Source organism: Curcuma longa, chromosome 3, assembly GCF_044706935.1.
Source record: "Curcuma longa cultivar G26 ecotype Majalengka, Jawa Barat chromosome 3, ITB_CL_G26_1.1, whole genome shotgun sequence".
Lineage (NCBI taxonomy): Eukaryota > Viridiplantae > Streptophyta > Magnoliopsida > Zingiberales > Zingiberaceae > Curcuma > Curcuma longa.
The window spans coordinates 20,132,907-20,151,804 of record NC_133863.1 but is presented as its reverse complement, the minus strand read 5'-3'; the positions used below and the strand labels follow the sequence as shown (position 1 = coordinate 20,151,804).

Genomic DNA, 18,898 nt, shown 5'->3' with positions numbered 1-18,898 from the left:
TTAGATATTGCTGGGATTTGAAGGAAGATAAAATGAAGAAATTGGACTGAATTAACTTCCCTTCCTTCTCAATGAGTAGGAGAAACTGAAAATTTTATCCCCCTTTTCCTTTCTCTCTCTCTTCCCCCTCCCCCCTCTATGTATGCACCATGCTTATTATTAGATAATCATACATTTCAATGTTACAACTTACCACTTGATTCTATAAACTTGCTTTTGTACTCATGAAAATCTTTGCTTCAAATAGATTTTCTCTTCTTGGCAAGTTGGGTTAAATGAAACCTTTGCAAGGTATTTAAGTAAGATTTTGATTTTTTCTAGGCCTACATCAGCCAAGTGACATGTAAAATTATATTCAGAAACCCTTCAGTGTAACTGTATCGTTTCAGTATGATCTCAGGTTTAGGAACTATTTCATACCAATTTTTTGACCCATCTGAATAATTCATCTAGCTATATTGGATTCGTGATGTTTTCTAGAAATATTGTTGAACCAATTACGAAAGTAGGGTATATGTTGTGATGATAAATCTGTTTTGTTTTGCAGATGTTAAATGTTAGATTGTATGCTTGGATTTGCACATTTACTGTACTGATACTGTTTAAAGCGGAAGCAGAGTTTGTAAATATTACATATGTCGAAAGTGGTGTAGCCAAAGGTGCAGGTGTGAGCATCTTGGATTTCCTTTTTATTTGTGTGCAGTTCACATCATTCAATCTGTCATTATATACAAGATCGAGCGGTTAGGTCTAATATATTATTCACTGTGATATATTTTTGTAGTATGTTTGGATGGAAGTCCTCCGGCTTATCATCTGTCTAGAGGTTCTGGATCAGGAAACAATAGTTGGTTGGTCCAGCTTGAGGTATGTCATAACACCTTACGCTAATATTATAAGACTACTAGCTAAAAGTATGCTTATCTGAATTAGAAAATTCCTTGGACTTGATTCTTTACATTATCTTCATATTTCATAATGCCGTCATAATCTTGACTTCGAGTTAATAAAATAAGCATATAGACCAAACACAAAGTAGTCTTGTTCAATAACAAGCAATGTTTTTTTTTGTAAGTTAAGTAAATTTATCTTGTTATCATAGGAATATTTTTCGTGCTTGAGACTATAAAAGATACTCATCTATTTTTCAGGGAGGAGGATGGTGCAACAATTTAACCACTTGTCTAGCACGAAAGAATACCCGTTTAGGCTCTTCCAAACAAATGGCTACACAACTTGCTTTTTCAGGCATCTTAAGCAATAGTCAAGCATTTAATCCAGGTACAGAAGTAAGAAATTTTGTCTTATATGCTACTCACTTTTGTTACATGGTAGAGTTGTTGTCATGCGACTTTGAGGTCATGAGTTTGAGTCATGAAAACAACCTCTTGCAAAATATAAAGTAAGACTGTATATAATAGATCCAATGTGATCCGATCCTTCCTCGGGATCCCGCACTGGTGGGAGCTTCATGCATCTGGCTGTCCTTTATACTACTCACCCTTATTATCATAGTAATTTTTTTTCATGTTTGATGTCATGGTTGTTTCCCTTTATTCAGCTTGAATATTTTGGCGTACTAAAATATCTGATCTAGTTAATGTTCATAGGAAGAATTCCTTCCTAAATTGCCTTGAAAATTTTGCACATGTTACTCGCTGATGCAATATAAAGTATGTTGACACCTCAGTTCATTGTAAATTTCCAAAGATTTTTTTTGCCATTATATTTAAAGTATGTTGACACCTCAGTTCATTGTAAATTTCCAAAGATGTTTTTTTGCCATTAGCTACATTTATTCTCACCCATTGCAAAAAGTCCCATAAATCTCAGTTTAACTGATTCCATTCAATGCCTCTTCAACTTTGGTTTAAGTGAAATCTAATTATCAAGGTATCCTTCCATGTTGGAATTTTAGTCTTTGGTCAGAATTGTATGCTATTGTTTCAATGTTGAAACTCAACATGCTTAGTTTTGCATGGTGAATTGTGTACTAATAAAGAAACTTGTATAAGCTTAGATGAGTAATTTGGATTCCTTCTTGAGTCTTGATAGTTAATGAGCTAGTTTTTCCTTAACAATTATCTTGACTTATGATTGAAATTTATTAATATAAAATAAGTATTGTGCGTTAGGTAAAAACATTACTTCTTTGTATTATCACTATGTAGCATGTTAGTGGGATGAACTCATAATTTTTTAAGATGTAGATTAAATAATGCTCCAAAAACATCTTATACTCCAAAAGCATCTTATATTGGAACTAATTACCGTACAATCCTATAAATATTTCTCAGTTAACCATGAGAGTTGGATTTGCAATGGTATAGTTGGAAATAGAATAAGCATAAGATACATATACATTCAATTTATTTGAATTTAATGTTACCCTTCTTTGCCACTAGTTGTGCTTCAATTAATGTTTCCCCTCCTTTTCTTTTATAGGGTGTCATCTCCTTCATGTGATCAATAGATGAAATCAGAGGATGAGTCATGAGAAAAAATATTTTTATTGTATTTTGACTTGTTGTATCTATGTAGTTTAACTCCTTCAGAAGGTGAGTTCATTATCTCGTTGACATCTTGGAACAATTGGTTGATGGGTTGGCAGCATTGATCGCGATTCTTCAATTTGAAGACTCACCCCTTTGGGTAGTTAAGGCATCCCATCAAATTGACGTACACCTATGCCTTCGGGTAGTTAAGCCATCCCATTAAATCAGTGTACACCTTTAGATAGTTGAGACATCCTTTTAGGTAGTACAAACACCCTTTCAAGTAGTTAAGACATCCTTTGGGTGGCGACACCTTTTTGGGTAATCTAGGCACCCCTTTAGAGTAGAGTAAGCACCACTTTGGGCAAACACACCCCTTTGATATAAAGATACGCCTTTGGATAGTTGATGCCTCTTTAATTATTTGGATGCACCCCTTTGAATAGTCAAGTCATCCTCTTTGATGCGCAATTGTCAAACTTAGTTAACACACATCTTCAGATAGTCGATTCACCCTTTAAGTAGTTGACACACTTCTTTGAGTATATTGTGAGGTAGAGGTGAGAGTTGGAAACGTCATTGATTTAATGGAGTAACATATAAGTTAAGATATAAGAAATATGATAACAATATGATAATGAGTTATAACATATATTGGTTTTTGAAATTTTTTAATATATATAACTTCTTGGAGAAGGTTTCCAAAGGACAAAAGTGTATAGGTTTGGATTCAAATCAATGAACCCCAAAATAAAGAAATGTATATTAACCATCTATTAGAAAAGTTGATTTTCGTAACCAATAAGTCAAATAGGAACAAGGATGGCTAATTTGCTAGTAGATCGTTGTAAACTAATTTCTTAATTGAATGAGAAATTAATGTATAAGATTATTAAGTAATGAAGGTGAAGATTCTCAAAAAATCTTATCATATTTCAATAACCTTCCCTCTTTTATATACAAATTTACTCCTATTTAAGGAATTAAAATCACATAATATCTCCTAATCAATTACAGTTATTATCAAATAAAATCTTTCTAATTATATAATATCAAATCAAATCTACAATAATTGCCTACATTGGTTCTCCACACTCTCCCTCAATTTAGGTGGTAGATGCTTTCCAACCCAAGGATCGTGTTCATCTCACTTAGATTAGGTCTGAACAAGGCCTTGGTAAGGATGTCAGCTGCTTGATACTTTGATGGAATGTAGTTGAGGGTGATTGACTTATCTTCAATTTTCTCATTGATAAAATGTTGATCAATCTCCACATGTTTGGTACGATCATGGTGGATAGGATTATTAGCAATTGGATAGTTGACTGGTTGTCGCATAAGATTTGAGTAGGGTCTGATTTCTCAACTTTGAATCGTTTAGCAGTCGCTTTAGCTATATCCCCTCGTAAATACCTTAGGCTAGTGCTCTAAACTCAGCTTCTGCACTACTTCTAGCGACCACAGTTTACTTCTTGCTTCACCATGTTACCAGGTTTTCCCAGATGAAAGAGTAATATCCTGATATAGACCTTCTATCATTTGGAGACTCTGCCCAATCAGCATTAGTATATACTTTTAAAGATCGGCTTTCAGATTTCCTGAACATGAGACATTTTCCTGGATCTTTCTTCAGGTATCTCAATATACAATTTACTGCCTTCATGTGATCCATAGATGAATTACTTAGAAACTGACTCACCCGACTCTCTAAAAAACTTATGTCCAGACGTGTACGAGTTAGGTAGATTAGCTTACCCACTAACTGTTGGTATTGTCCCTTGTCAGCCGCTAATTCATCAGTTCTAGGTATAAGCTTAATATTGGGATCTATGGAAGTTTCAGCCGGCTTACACCCACTCATTCCAGTTTCACGCAACAGATCAAGTATGTATTTGCGTTGGGAAACAGATATGCCGTTGTTTCTTCATGTCATTTCCATTACCAAGAAATGCTTTAAGTGCCTCAAGTCTTTGATCTCAAATTCTTTAGACATGAGCGACGTGAGCCTTTTAATTTCGTCACCATGATTTCCTAAAAGGATAATATCATCAACATACACAATCAAAACTATGATTTTCCCATCTGGGAAGTATTTAGTGAATAAAGTGTGATCAACTTGTGACTGAGAGTATCCATCATTTTTTAAGACTTTTGTAAATCTGTCAAACCATGCTCTCGGTGATGTTTCAACCTATGCAAGCCTTTCTGAGTTTGTATACTTTTCCTTGTGTATCACTTGTCTTAAAACTAGCTGGGATGCTCATATATACTTCTTCAGTCAAGTCTCCATTAAGGAAAACATTTTGAACATCGAGCTGATATAGGCCACTCCAAGTTGGTAGCTATGAATAGTAGAACATGAACTGTGTTGAGTTTAGCCACTGGCGCAAAGGTCTCCTGATAATCAATTTCATATGATTGAGTATTTCCTTTTGCCACTAGGCGTGCTTTGTACCGGCCTATACTCCCATTTGCATTTTGTTTAACTGAGAACAACCACCTACACTCCACAGTTTTCTGTCCTGGTGGTAGCTTTGTTATCATCCACGTGCCATCCTTTTCTAGTGCATTATATTCCTCGAGTGTCGCCTTCTTCCATTCAGGAATTTTAAGAGCTTTATCCACAGTGTTAGGAATATCGACTCTATCTAAAGAGGTTACAAATGCATGAAATGATGGCGATAGCTTCGCGTAGGAGATGCAACTACACCCCATAGTTTTCTTTCCTGGTGGTAGCTTTGTTATCATCCACGTGTCATCCTTTTCTAGTGCATTATATTCCTCGAGTGTCGCCTTCTTCCATTCAGGAATTTTAAGAGCTTTATCCACAAAGTTAGGAATATTGACTCTATCTAAAGAGGCCACAAATGCATGAAATGATGATGATAGCTTCATGTAGGAGATGCAACTGTGAAAAGGGTGTTGAGTGCATGATCTTATACTTTTCCTGTGTGCAATTGGTAGATGTAATATAAAATCCATCTGTGGACTAGAATCTGTTGTCTCCTATTGTGATTCAGGTTCAACTTGACTTGGGGAATTTTCTTGGTAGTATTGAGATAGTACTGCCACTCGATGTTTCCTTCTTTCATACATTTGTAAAGTAGGAGGATGAGGAGGGTGACTATCAAGATTTGGAGACGGTCGATTACTAGATCTTGGGGAAGGCTGAATGGAAGACTCAAACAATGATGGCCCAAGAAGGGATGTCTACTCCCAATACTGTAATTCATTGGTATTGTTCTTCCTCTGAATTTTAGTATTAGAGTAGTAAGGAATAGTCTCAAAGACTGTAACATCCATAGCATTCTAGAACCTTTTCGTGACTGGTGAATAACATTTGTATCCTTTTTGGTAAGAGGAATAACTAAGAAAGATACATTTATGAGCCTGAGTATCAAACTTGCCTTAGTATTGAGAGTGAATATACACAAAAGCGATACAGCCGAAGAGTTTGAGAGGAAGGTTGGAGATAAAGCGAGACTGGGGAAATAATTTTTGTAGTGTTTGCAATGGAGTACGGTGTTTAAGAACTCGAGAGGGTAGATAATTTATGAGGTATATAGCAGTGAGGATTGCTTCTCTCCAAAATGTGGTTAGGGTAGTAGCTTGCAACTGTAGAGATCACACTACCTCAAGATTGTGATGATTTTTTTGTTCGGTTATACCATTTTATTGCTGTGTGTCAACACATGAGTTTTGTTGGACAATTCTATAATATTTGAGATATGAGCCAAGATCATAATTGAAAAAATCTTTGGCATTGTCGATCTTAAGTATTTGAATATCACCTTTGAATTGATTTTTGACCATGATGGAAGTTTTGAAAGATGTGCTTGGCTTCTGATTTGTCTTTCATTAGGAATGTTCAACATAATCTAGTGTATTCATCAACTAATAGTAGGAACTACCTTTATCCTATGAGATTTGGGGTACGAAATGGTCCTTAGTTGTCACCATGGATGAGAGAAAAAGGATGTGTGGGCTTATATTGTCTGGGAGAGTAAGTGTTTCGAGTGTGTTTTGCAATTTGACAAACTTTGTATTGAAACAAACTCGGATTTTTATTAATAATGAGCGAGGAAAACAAGTACCTTAAATATGAAAAATTGGGATGACCAAATCGAAAGTGCCACATCATAATATCACTTTCTTTATTGGACTGTTTACTATCACCAAGACTCAACTGACATTTGTGACTAACTAAATAGCTTGAAGATAGATAGACATAAGGAAGTAAAGACCTTCACGAAACTCAGCACTATCAATCGTCTTCCTGGTGCTCAAGTTTTAAAACACACAAGAGTTAGAAAGGAATTTAGTCTCCTAATTGAGATCTTTATTTAATCTACTAACAGACACAAGATTACAATCAAGGTCAGGAACAAATATCACATAATGTAGAATTAGTATTCTTGAGAGATGAACGGTTCTTGTCCCAACTACTTTAGCACATGTCCTATTTGTTATACGTACCGATTGGGGTTTGTCATATAGTGAAAAAATGGAGAAAAGTGATCTATCACCTGTCATGTGTTTTGAAGTGCTAGAATCCACGATCCAAGGGAAGTGGGCATATGTGTGCATTGCTGATGGAGACGATATGTTTGCCTTTTGAATGAGCTGTTGGAGAATATCAAGTTGTTCCTTTGAGAAAGGAATCGAGTTATCACATTGTGTCGTGGGTATTACTATAACATTTCCCTTTGCTTCATGGTCACGAGAGGGCTTCCAATCTACCGGTTTCCCATGAAGCTTCTAACACGTGTCTTTTGTGTGTCCTTGCTTTTCATAGTAGTCACATTACGAGTGTTCCTTCTTTGGCTGATTGTCATTCGTGTTGTGAGTGGAATTTCGGACAGCTAGAGCACTTGCTTTAGTTGATTTGAGAGGCTGAATTTTGGGGTTTGGTTGTTCCAACATTACTCGCATACGACTTTCTTCCCTTAGGAGTTCTGAAAAAGCTTCCCGAAGACTTAGTAGTGGTTTTGTGCTTAGAATTCTGCCCCTTATTGCATCCAGAGACTGATTAAGTCCCATCAGAAACTTAAATACTCTCTCGGTCTCCACAAATTTCTTGAAATACATTTGGTTTGCAGAATACTTCTAGTTATGGATTTCAAAGAGATCCACCTAGTGCCAATATCGAGTGAGAGTTGTGAAATAGGTAGTTACTGAATGATGATTACCTTGCTTGAAGTCTTGCAGAGTGCTTTTTAATTTAGTAATGCTGTCTCGGCGGGAGAAAGTATCATGAACTGCCTCCTATATCTTAGGTAGTCGTGAACAATAGAAAATTTTCATCAATTTCTGCATTTATAAAGTTGATTAACCATAACATGACAAGGTTGTTTTCAACCCTCTAGACTTGATACTCCAGATTGCCTATTTCTGATTTTGGAATAATCGAGAGATAATCATCTTTTTCTCGTTCGTTGATGAACATCATTACATATTGTGACTACTAAGATAATTGTGGTCATTTAGTTTGTGAATGATAGTTTTTGGTTGAGCTAGGAAGTGTGGCATCATGGGGTGATTTGGAGCATAATTGATTGTGAAAGAGTGTACCTGCATCTGTTCAGAGTCCAACATGATTAGCTGTAGTTTCAGTAACTAGACAGAGGTAGAGATATTCTGGCCGAAAGTTGTCGCCCTGAATGGTATAACAGAATTGGGCTTGCGAACGTCAGAAATCTTAGCCTTTCACTGTTAGGAGTTATAACAAAGAGGCAAATTTGCTTTTACACCAGGGCTAACCTTGAAGATCAGAATCCCCGATGGTTGATGAAGACCAAAACTCGAGGTGGCTAGGCGCAGAAGGAAGGTGACCCTAATAGCATGGAGATTCTCAAAAAAATCTTATCATATTTTAATAACCTTGCCTCTTTTATATACAAATTACATATTCCTATTTAAGGAATTAAAATCACATAATATCTCCTAATCAATTATAGCTATTATCAAATTAAATCTTCCTAATTATACAATATAAAATCAAATCTGCAATAAATTACCTAGTTGATTCTCCATAGAAGGGTTGGTAATATTGGCTTAAATACGAGTGAGGTTCATGGAGATAATACATGAAAATGCTAACTTAGTATGTATAGTGTCAATTCTCATGGGACCATTAAGGTGTGAAAAATTGGTTGATAAATTGAATTGAATTTCCGTGATTTGACTGAAAAAAGAATTGAGATAAATTAATCAAATAATTATTAGAAATTAATAATAAGTTAATTGATTAAGTAACTGATTAATTAATTAGTTAAGTAATTGAAAGATTAATTGATTAATTAATCCATATGAGTGCATTCCAATGCATGGGCAACAATAACAGATTAAGTAACTAATTAATTAATTTATTGATTAATTGAAAGATTAAGTAACAAACTAATTAATTAATTGATTGATTGAAATTGATTAATTAGCTGAGCAATGCACTTGAGTGAGTTTGGAAGCAACGACTGCAAAGCAAAGGAAAAAAGCAACATTAATTAATGGCTCTTCACTCTTTGGTTTGGCTCAAAATACTAATTTTCAAAAAATTCTCAAAGTTCTTCCTCTTGAGTTCTATTGTATCTCTCTCCTCTATAAGAGTTCCAAGGCTTTGAAAGTTCACTAGACGTGAAATTTGGAGTGCTCCTATTTCGAGTTGTAAATCATTATATCTTGGGAGAGACAATTGCTAATCAATTGTAAGCACTTAGCAAGATAATATTGTCTTAAGAAGAGAAGGCTTGCCTTCACCTTTATATGAAAGAATAAGCTTACCTGAAAGGGTGTGTCAACATCTAAAGAGGTGTTTCGACAACCGACAATATTAAGTCGGTGACCAAAAAAACTAAGTCGATGACTAGATACAAAAATGGTATGTCTATTATCCAAAGTGGTGCCTTCATAATCAAAAGGGTATTGTCAAGAATTTAAAGGAGATTAAATTCACATTGTCATATCGAGCTCTACTGGTTCGCATTGTCAATTTATCAACAAGCTGATTAATTGAATCCGAGGTCGTTGGATCAACATCGACAACTATCTGGAACAACACCATCATGACAAAGAAACTCAAATGGGTGTACAATTATGCAGTTTTACCCCCTACATAGCTCATATTGTAAAGTATAATATAAAATATAATTTTTCCAGCTCAAAGTCAAGTTGCCACTAATACTCTACAGATTTTGCTTATACATGCAGCTATCACATTGCAAGCAATTTATGTTCTAATTTTCTTCTGACATCTTCTGTGCGAACTGTTGACATTCAGATTTCTACAACTGGAACAGAGTCAAGATTCGTTATTGTGATGGCTCATCGTTCACGGGGGATGTAGAGAAAGTAGATCCTGTGAGTCAGATTGACCTTGCATCTGCTGCCACAATAATGTACTTTGGAAGGATACCATTCATGTTACATATTGAAGCAAGATCACAAGTTTGGCCTTTGTACAAATTAATTCGTTTTTGAATTTACTAGGTCACCAATCTTCACTATAGAGGAGCCAGGGTATGGCGTGCCGTTATGGAAGATCTACTTGCTCAAGGAATGAGTGAGGCTGAAAACGTATGTTTCTAGGTGCTAATTTGGTTATCGCAACCCAATCACATTGGTGACTTAGTCAGAATTGCAGGCACTTCTTTCTGGTTGTTCAGCTGGAGGATTGGCTTCGATACTACACTGTGACAGCTTTCGGGACTTTCTACCAGAAAGTGCCAAGGTCAAATGCCTTTCAGATGCTGGTTATTTCATAAATGTGTAAGCTGTGCATTCTTGTCGAATCAAACAATACACAAAGGAAAGTTCTACTCGTCCAAGTTCAGCATAAGATTCATTAGTTGTGCTATTTGACAGGAAGGATATTACTCAAACTAAACACATCCAGACCTTCTACAATGATGTGGTTACAACACATGTGTGATTTTGCTGCAATTACTTATAGACAAATATTCTAAATACTTCTGTTTTTTTCCTTCTAAATGTTCGATATGTAAATTCGAAACACTTTAGTTGGTAATGTTCATAAATGTTTGTTCATGTTTTTAAGGGATCAACAAAGAATCTGCCTCACTGTTCTTCAACAACAGAACCTGGACTGGCAAGTAGTTTCCAAGTTTGCATTGTAAACTTCCTCTTGTTTCTTTACTTTCGACTAATGATAACTCAGGTACATAATACAGTGTTTCTTCCCTCAATACATGGCTCAAGGAGTCGATACACAGCTGTTTATTCTAAATGCAGCTTATGATTCATGGCAGGTATGTACTAAAAACTGACTTGTGTGTCTTCCTAGAGTAGTAATCGATCATAGTATATTTTTACATGGCTTCTGTACCCACTTCAGATAAGGAATATTTTGGCACCTGGAAGTGCTGATCCTCGGCAAACTTGGAAGGCCTGCAAGCTCGATATAAATCAATGCTCTCCAGCTCAACTTGAAATCATTGAAGGTGAACTAATCATGTTCCTTAGTAGGCATTAAAATAAATGTCGAACGACATCTTTCATAGTAGTATTTTTGTTTTCTCTCACGCTGACAGGGTACAGAATGGACTTCTTGAATGCATTGAATGGATTAGGCAATTTAAGCTCGAGAGGCCTGTTCATAAACTCCTGCTTTGTCCACTGCCAGTCGGAGATACAAGAGACATGGTTTGCTGCGGGCTCTCCTATGCTTAACAAGACAGTAAGTGATATACTTACAATCTATCACTCTTGGATTTTTAACTACATTTCTCGTTGCGGTTATATATTGTCTGTCTATCTTTTCTTATGGGTAATGTACTTGTACAGCGAATTGCGACGGCAGTTGCAGATTGGTTCTACAATCGAAGACCCTTCGTAAAGATTGATTGCCCCTATCCATGCGATTCAACTTGTCACAACAACGTCTCTCCTGATGAGGTGCCAGAAGCATAGCAATTTGTTTCGCTTCTGGCAAGTTTCATTCTCATCCAAGCTCATTCAGAAGGAATGCCAAGTAACTTTGTCCCCAAGAATAAGTGCATTTCATTCTAAATTAATGTTGCTTTGCGATTTATCATTCATTCATTGATTCACATAACTGTAAAAGGATGACATTTCTAACAATAAAGTAAGTCGAAGAAAATTAACTTACAAATTTATCATAATACTCGTGTGATGTGATCGTTCTCTCATCTTCATGATGAGTAAAATACCCAAGGTCATAATGCTCGGGAAATCCTTACCAATCATCTCTTTATCTTCGTGATGAGTAAGATCCTTTGTATCAACTTATCGTCTTAGGACAAAATTTAAAGTCGTACTCATCATTGATTTGTGAAACAAATTTGAATCAAATCCAGTCAAGGTACTCTAGTGGTAATGGTATAAACATCTATCTCACTTGGTAGTTTGTCTTCCATGGAAGTAGGGACGGAGCCAAGGCGATGGCCATGGTGGCTTTCTCTTCGATTTTATAGTGTAAGAGGTGATTTTGTAGTGCAAGAGATGTAAGGATATAGAAATAGAGGATGAATAAGAGACGACGATATAACTGACCTCTTAACATAAATACACATTTTTCATCCTCACAAAAGTATCATAAATTATAATAATATTAAAAGATCATTCATATATATATTTTTTGTATGTAAGATAAGCATCCATGATCATTTAATTAATAAATTTTTAAAAACATTTTCTTAAGAGACTCCTATCTTATGATTGAAGAAAATTTTCCTAGGAGACTGACATAGTAACATTTTGCCAACTCTACAAGGCATATGTGGATATTGAAAATTTTATTTGACAATTTATTTTGCACTCAATGATATCGATATCCATTTATACATTTTTGTTTAATTGACAATGTGTTATATATTTGTGATGAAAAATATATTGTTCTCGGGGCATAGTTGAGTTGATTATGACGGAGTAGAGTTGTTGAAGTAGATAAAGGTTGAATCTTGACAAAACTGAGACAATGTCCTTCTCTGTCTTAACCAACTGTAGCTTTTCGATTTATCTCCTTACAGATAATCGTGAGACATCATGTAGAACCGCTGGGGTGACGAATTCCATCTTTTGTTGAAGTGATAAGAAATATATTAAATTTATTTATATAAAATTAAATCAAATGAGTGTAAGTTTTTTTTTTTGAAAAAAAAAAATGATTATATTTAACAAATTAAGATAAGAATTTTGCAGTTGACTGAATCATCAACTACTCGTCAAAATACGAAATCGGTTATCATTTTCAAGCGTTGACTTGAGCAAAACATTTGTTAATTAAGATGTCGGCAGAGTTAGAGACACTGCTCCTAGTTTGTCATTTTTGGTCTCGAGTCTTTACTTTTTGGCCTTGTTCAAAAGCCATGTTGGATATTTGACCCATACATATTTAAAAAGTCAACGGTATATCTCTTTAGTTTATCCTGCCATGCATTGAATGCTTAAAGATATGTGTCCCCGTTATATCACTTTTCAAAAAAAAAAAAAAAAGTGTCTACATCCGTTAGTCAACGGGCGAATGCGTTCCCCATTTAGATCGAGAACTTGCCAATAAATCACTTTTCAAAGATTGATGCAGCATTTGTCTACGTACGGCATGTGCGAAAATGAATCCTCTAATTGCACGTTGACTTTGACTCTCAATTTGTGATTGGTTAGAGGAGGTCATTAATCAAATTAAAACTGGACCGTTGGCTGTTAAAGTCAATTCATGACAACTTGGTCAATGTTGAAATTGGCTCGATGTCAACTACAAGGATAAGAGAAGGGTTCGAAGAAAGTTTAATTTGGTATAGATGGTAAGTTTAAAATTCATATTTATATATTCAGATAAATTTTAAAATAGACTTATTAAATGGTAGATTGATTTCAGTCATTCTACTGAAACGTCTTAAAGGCATCTCCGATCATTAGAATTTTAAATGATTTTTTTAATAATTTTTAATATGTCACATCAAATATATAAAAATTTATTTATTTTTTTAAATAAAAAATCTTCTTATAAATCTCAAATTTCATTGTTAATTAATTACTGACCTTATTCACATGATTAATTTTGATAACTTTGAATTTTCTCTATTGCTTTTAAATTATAAATCTTTAAAACTCAAATCTCATACCTTCAAAGTTTTTGTTCAACTTTTTAATTTCATAAACTTCTCCAAAAATCTTACATTGAGATGCCCACAGAATGATGAGAGTTTATTGCGATGACCAAGATAAATAGTGAAACTCAAGAATTCAATGGTTTACTCTATTAAAGGGCATTTATGGTCTATTTGACTAATAACATAACTCTTGAAATACAATACTTTTTAAACATTTTTTTAAAATATTTTTTTAATTATAAAAATATTCTCGTTTGATTTTTTCCCTTAATTGGGCAAAAATTAAAAGGTGTTCCTAATTATTATATTTGTCAAAAGCATAGTCTTTATTTAAAAAAAAAAAATTAAAATAGTGTCCCACAATATTTTTCATCTCCAAAAATATCCCTTTTCAATATTATTGTTATAACACGTTAAAGTAAATCAATTTTCTTATTCAATTTAATAAAAAATAAGTACTTTTATATAAAAGACTCTTTACTAACTTAACTTAGTAAAAATTATTTGAATTTATTAAAATCATTTTAAAATGATCAAAAATATTTAAAAATATTATAATAACTATTAAATTATTTAATGGCTACTATCCCGAGAGACAACCGTTTAAAAAATTTCGACAGTATCTCTTCTGTAACAATCTAACTTTCCCTGATACATAAGGCTCACACGGTCGATCACTAGTACAATATAAATAAATAAACTATTAAACTACAACGATAAAGGCCCATATGGCCACAAACCACATAGTCATCGCATGCATGTACAAATAGTAAACCACAACGTATAAATCGATCAAACAACGACAAACTCTACAAATCTATGCTAATAGAAAACTGCGACAGCGGAATTATAACGAGATCCAACTCCATACAATATGAACATAAGTGTAAACTACAGATACGCACAAAGACCCCATAATTAGAATTATAACAACTGTTGACCGCACAAGCATAAATCTGAAACCACTATCCAATGCAGTCCAAAAATCATACGAAGTAAAATAACAAAATACTCCTCCTATTGTGAGATAGGGGCAGTCTTGCATAACTCCAAGCTTCAAACAACATCCTTATCTGCTACATGGGGAAGAAAGAAAGGAACCCCAGGGTTTGGGTTGGTGAGTATAAAATACTCAGTAGATACTAGAATGGAAGTGCACAACATATATATATATATATATATATATATATATATATATATATATATATATATATATATAAGGAATCAACAGGATATACAGTCTCCATATGATCCATAATGAAGAAGGTCAATATACTACGTACAAATAACAGGTATCATACAATACGAGAATAATGCATGTCATGTCATACAATGCAACAATCATATAATAAACAAGTGCAACAACCATAAATGTAGTAAATAACTACCAACAAATGCATGCACATGTATATACATGGTTACTGTTTGCACTCGCCACCCCTAGACATCCAACTAGTAAACTGGGGTGTCAAACAAGACAACTGCACACGCTCCAACAACAAACCACTATTAATCAAGTGGGGAGCGGGCAGGATATTGCAGGAGAGCAATCTAGTTAGTCTTGATTGCACCCAACATAGTGCAACAATTGCTCTCACTCTTATACCACTATCACACAGTGTCAAGTGAGTGCCAACAATAACAACAATTAATCACACCTACTTCTATCATGTAAATATCATGATGCTCAATTCAACAAGTGAGACCTACATCTACTCAGGCATAATCAACATCAATTAGAACAAGTCATCACTCACAGATCAACAATAAAATGAGATTGTATGGATGCAACCAGAAGATAATATCAAAGATCAATCAACAAGGTATCAAGCAAAGAGTGTAATGATAAGAACAAAGTCAAGATGTCAAATAACTAAGTTATAATAAATTATGCACTACAACTAGGAACTGTACTGATCAAGTACAGGAGTACCCACCTGATATGACAAATATCGATACAAGAATCCCTAGAAAATAAAATCCTCATGCGTAGTAGGATCTACCAATTAAGTCCTGCAAATTATAACATACAACACCACTAAATATAATTATATTTTAAATTCTACAATAAGTCAAACCCTAATCGAATCTAAGGTTAACCTTAACCGGATCAAACACTAACTTAACCCAATCCTCACAATAGTAACTAATCTGATCTCAACAACAATCATGTAGGAACAAAATTCATTAACTCTGTTTTGACAAAATTCCAACAAGACAAAATCTAATGTCAAGAACTCACTGGATAGATTAATCAAATACTAACAGTAAGCTAATTTGATCTCAATCACCAACCCTTTCTTGATCAACCGGATCCAACCAAATCAGATCTGTCAACAGATCCAACAAAAAATAAGAAATCCGATCAAACAGTAACCCAACCAAAATCGATCAAATCCCAACAACCATCCATCAACTTGTTATTGAACAAGAACTACCCAGATCAAGAATACCTACCTCAGATAGAGCCCTAGAAATCTTGCTCAGCCCCGATGAAGATCCGGTTCCAAGCTCACGGTCGAAACCAAAGAACTCCCTCTGATCTGCCGATCAAGATGCTAATCTCAGAAATCCAACTACAAAACCCCAATGGAAGTCCATACGCAATCCAAGAAATCCTAACGAAGACAAGGACTTGGATCTTACCTCTTTAGACCCAATCCCTTGTTTATGCCGATCGCCGCCGCCACCCGATCAGATCCAGCCCACTCCGGCGAGAGCTCTGATCGTCGATCGGAGTTCTGATTGCCAACAATCAACTCGGCTTTGGCACGACTGCGGAGGAGAAGCGCTCGCGCGATCACGTCGTCAGGGGAAAAGAAGAAGACGAGGAGGATCGCAAGTTAGAGTAAGGAGAGAATCGTAGGTTTTTAAAAGAAATCCCTAACGGGTTAACGGGTTTAACCCGACCTGAACCATCAACTTATATCTATTTGGGTTTTTTATTTAGGTTAATGGGCTGGTTTAATTGGGCTACTAATTGGATTAAATGAGACTGATTTAATTGGCTTCATTAAACACAAGTTTGAACCCAAACCCATAAATGATTTAGCCCTTAATGACGATTATTAGATGTAAAGTTTATTTACCTCAGTTAACCCTAAAAAATTTCTCGTATCTTACACTTGGAATGCTGACGTGGAAGTTACTGGATTAGGTTTGACTCCATTGTGCCTTATCCATCTCCGGGCACTTGGAAGCTGAGGTGTTTTGATCACTCCAGGCTCGCCATCTCATCCACCTCGCTAACCTGATCGGCTGACATCCGGGTGCATGGATCCCTTCTGGGCGCCTAGATTGTCCGGTCGCTTGGATCCAATAGGGCACTCGGAACCCAAAGTTTCGATCTCTCAATTCCTACATCACAAAGTTAGTACAAAACATATATAATAGAAATTTTGATAATTTACCAATTATCTGGTCTTGACTTTTAGGTTTCTAATGAAACTCTAGATTAGATCGACGCCTACTATTCCCTTCTAAGGAACGCATCCTTGACAACCCTAGATTTGATGTGTCACGATTAGGGTTGTAAATTGATTTAAATTTTTGAAAACCCATAATTAATACAAACAAATGAAGTATAGGGGCCTCGAGTCGTATTTTTTCAAGGGGCTAATAGAAAATTATTTAATTCAAGCTCACGTGTCGTTCTTTTTAGATTTTCCAGATATAAATGGGTTTTAAGGTTTTGGAAAGAAATGAAAATGAAAAATGCAAGGATTTATGAAATGCAATTGAAATCAAGTTGATGGTTGAAACCCAAATGCAAAAATAAAAAAAACTATCAGAAACCCTAAAAGCTTAAATCAGTAACCTAAACTTAAATGCAAACAAAATGGATTTTACAATCAATGGGTGCAAGCAAGAAACCAAACAACTAGAATTGATTGAAACTAGTTAACTCATTCTAAAATGCAATCAAATTGCTTAAACCTAGCTAGTTGTCTTCTGATACTTCAAGAAAGATTTGGCACGGAACAGTGCCACGGAAATCAGACTATCAGTTTGAGGAAGGGTTTCAATTACAACAATGTTGAGAAATGGAAACTAAAGAAACTCTAAATAGATTTGAATTCAAACAAAAGATAAGCATCAACTAAGTAAACCGAATTCACAAGGTTTAATTCGAACACAAAATCAGAATTGAAGTTAAACAGAAACAAGAAAATGCAGTAATCAGAAATCGCATCAGAAACTCATCCAATCTTCCTCTTCTTCGTGTTTTCTCAATTTGGTGTCAATCTAACTGTCGAATTCAACAATGTGAATGTCAAAAATCCCTTCAAAAACTCAAACCCAGCTGTAGGTCTTGTTTGCTCGCGTCCACAGCTCTGAAAACCTGAAGAAAAACCCTTTCCCAGGAAATAGAACTCGATACACAGCAATTTCCAAGTTGCAAACTGGAATTTCTCTCCTCTTCCTTACGTCGATGAGCTTGCTGAAGCCTTGGACGTGTTTTGCGATCTTCGGAGGATCCCTCATCGACGCGCGACTTCGGATTGTTCAGTAACTCACCGGGAACGCAAGGAACAGAGGAATGTCACACTGATGAAACCCTCTTCGGCACCGAGCTTCCAGCTGCTGATTTATGCCCAACGGACCAGTTCCAGCCTCCTCAAGGATCCAGAAATACACTGGAGGTGGAAGAAATAGACGGGGCTTGGCCGAGAGTTACACTTCCTAATAGAGGAAATCGCGCGAGGAAGGCAATGAACAGTGCATAGCCAGCCACTGTTCATCGCCTATGGTTTCTGTTTATATACGACCGATTAATCAATAGATCTGAGCCATTGATTTCTGATCAGGTGGAGGAGAGCTTGATCTGGGGTTTTAGGGCAGCATAGGGCTTGTAAAAATTGAAGGATCTTGATCAAGCTTGAGTTAGGTCATGTCCTTCATGTGGCTTGATCAATTAGGGCGAACTTGGCTCAATTAGATCGCGGTTGGGCTCGATCTCGGTCCAATTTGAGCCCTACAATCAATTAACATCAATTAATGTAAAATTCACCATTAAATCATGAAAATTATAATCAAGTCTCAGATAATGCAATATAAAACAAATATGATCAAATCAATTCATTACACAATTTATTTTCATGCAAAAAAACTCAAAAATGAATCGATTAACAATGCATGAAACCTTAACTCATCAATCCTCACCTACTCCTCTCAAGAAAAATTATCTCTGCCAACCATCTGGTCTTCTAGACCTAGTTGGACTTTTGCTCAACATCCAATCCTCGGCCCTCAGGACTTTCCTCTAATGTCTGGTCTTCACTAACCCATTGCTTCGCTAGACATCTAGCCCATCACCCA

General features: G+C 35.4%; 1 protein-coding gene across 2 annotated transcripts; it reads left to right on the top strand.

Moving 5' to 3' along the window:
* The first annotated feature begins 547 nt into the window (after window positions 1-547).
* On the top strand, window positions 548-11,417 carry LOC141823528 (pectin acetylesterase 8-like). Of its 2 annotated transcripts, none has more exons than XM_074710828.1 (12): window positions 548-665; window positions 785-867; window positions 1,152-1,281; window positions 9,769-9,848; window positions 9,978-10,064; window positions 10,132-10,256; window positions 10,353-10,413; window positions 10,546-10,596; window positions 10,679-10,756; window positions 10,843-10,948; window positions 11,039-11,184; window positions 11,292-11,417. In XM_074710828.1, the coding sequence occupies exons 1-12, from the start codon at window positions 548-550 to the stop codon at window positions 11,415-11,417; spliced, it is 1,191 nt and encodes a 396-aa protein (XP_074566929.1). The 2 variants fall into 2 exon arrangements, with proteins under 2 accessions (XP_074566929.1, XP_074566928.1); XM_074710827.1 differs by having other exon boundaries at window positions 10,546-10,611.
* The last annotated feature ends 7,481 nt before the right edge of the window (window positions 11,418-18,898 follow it).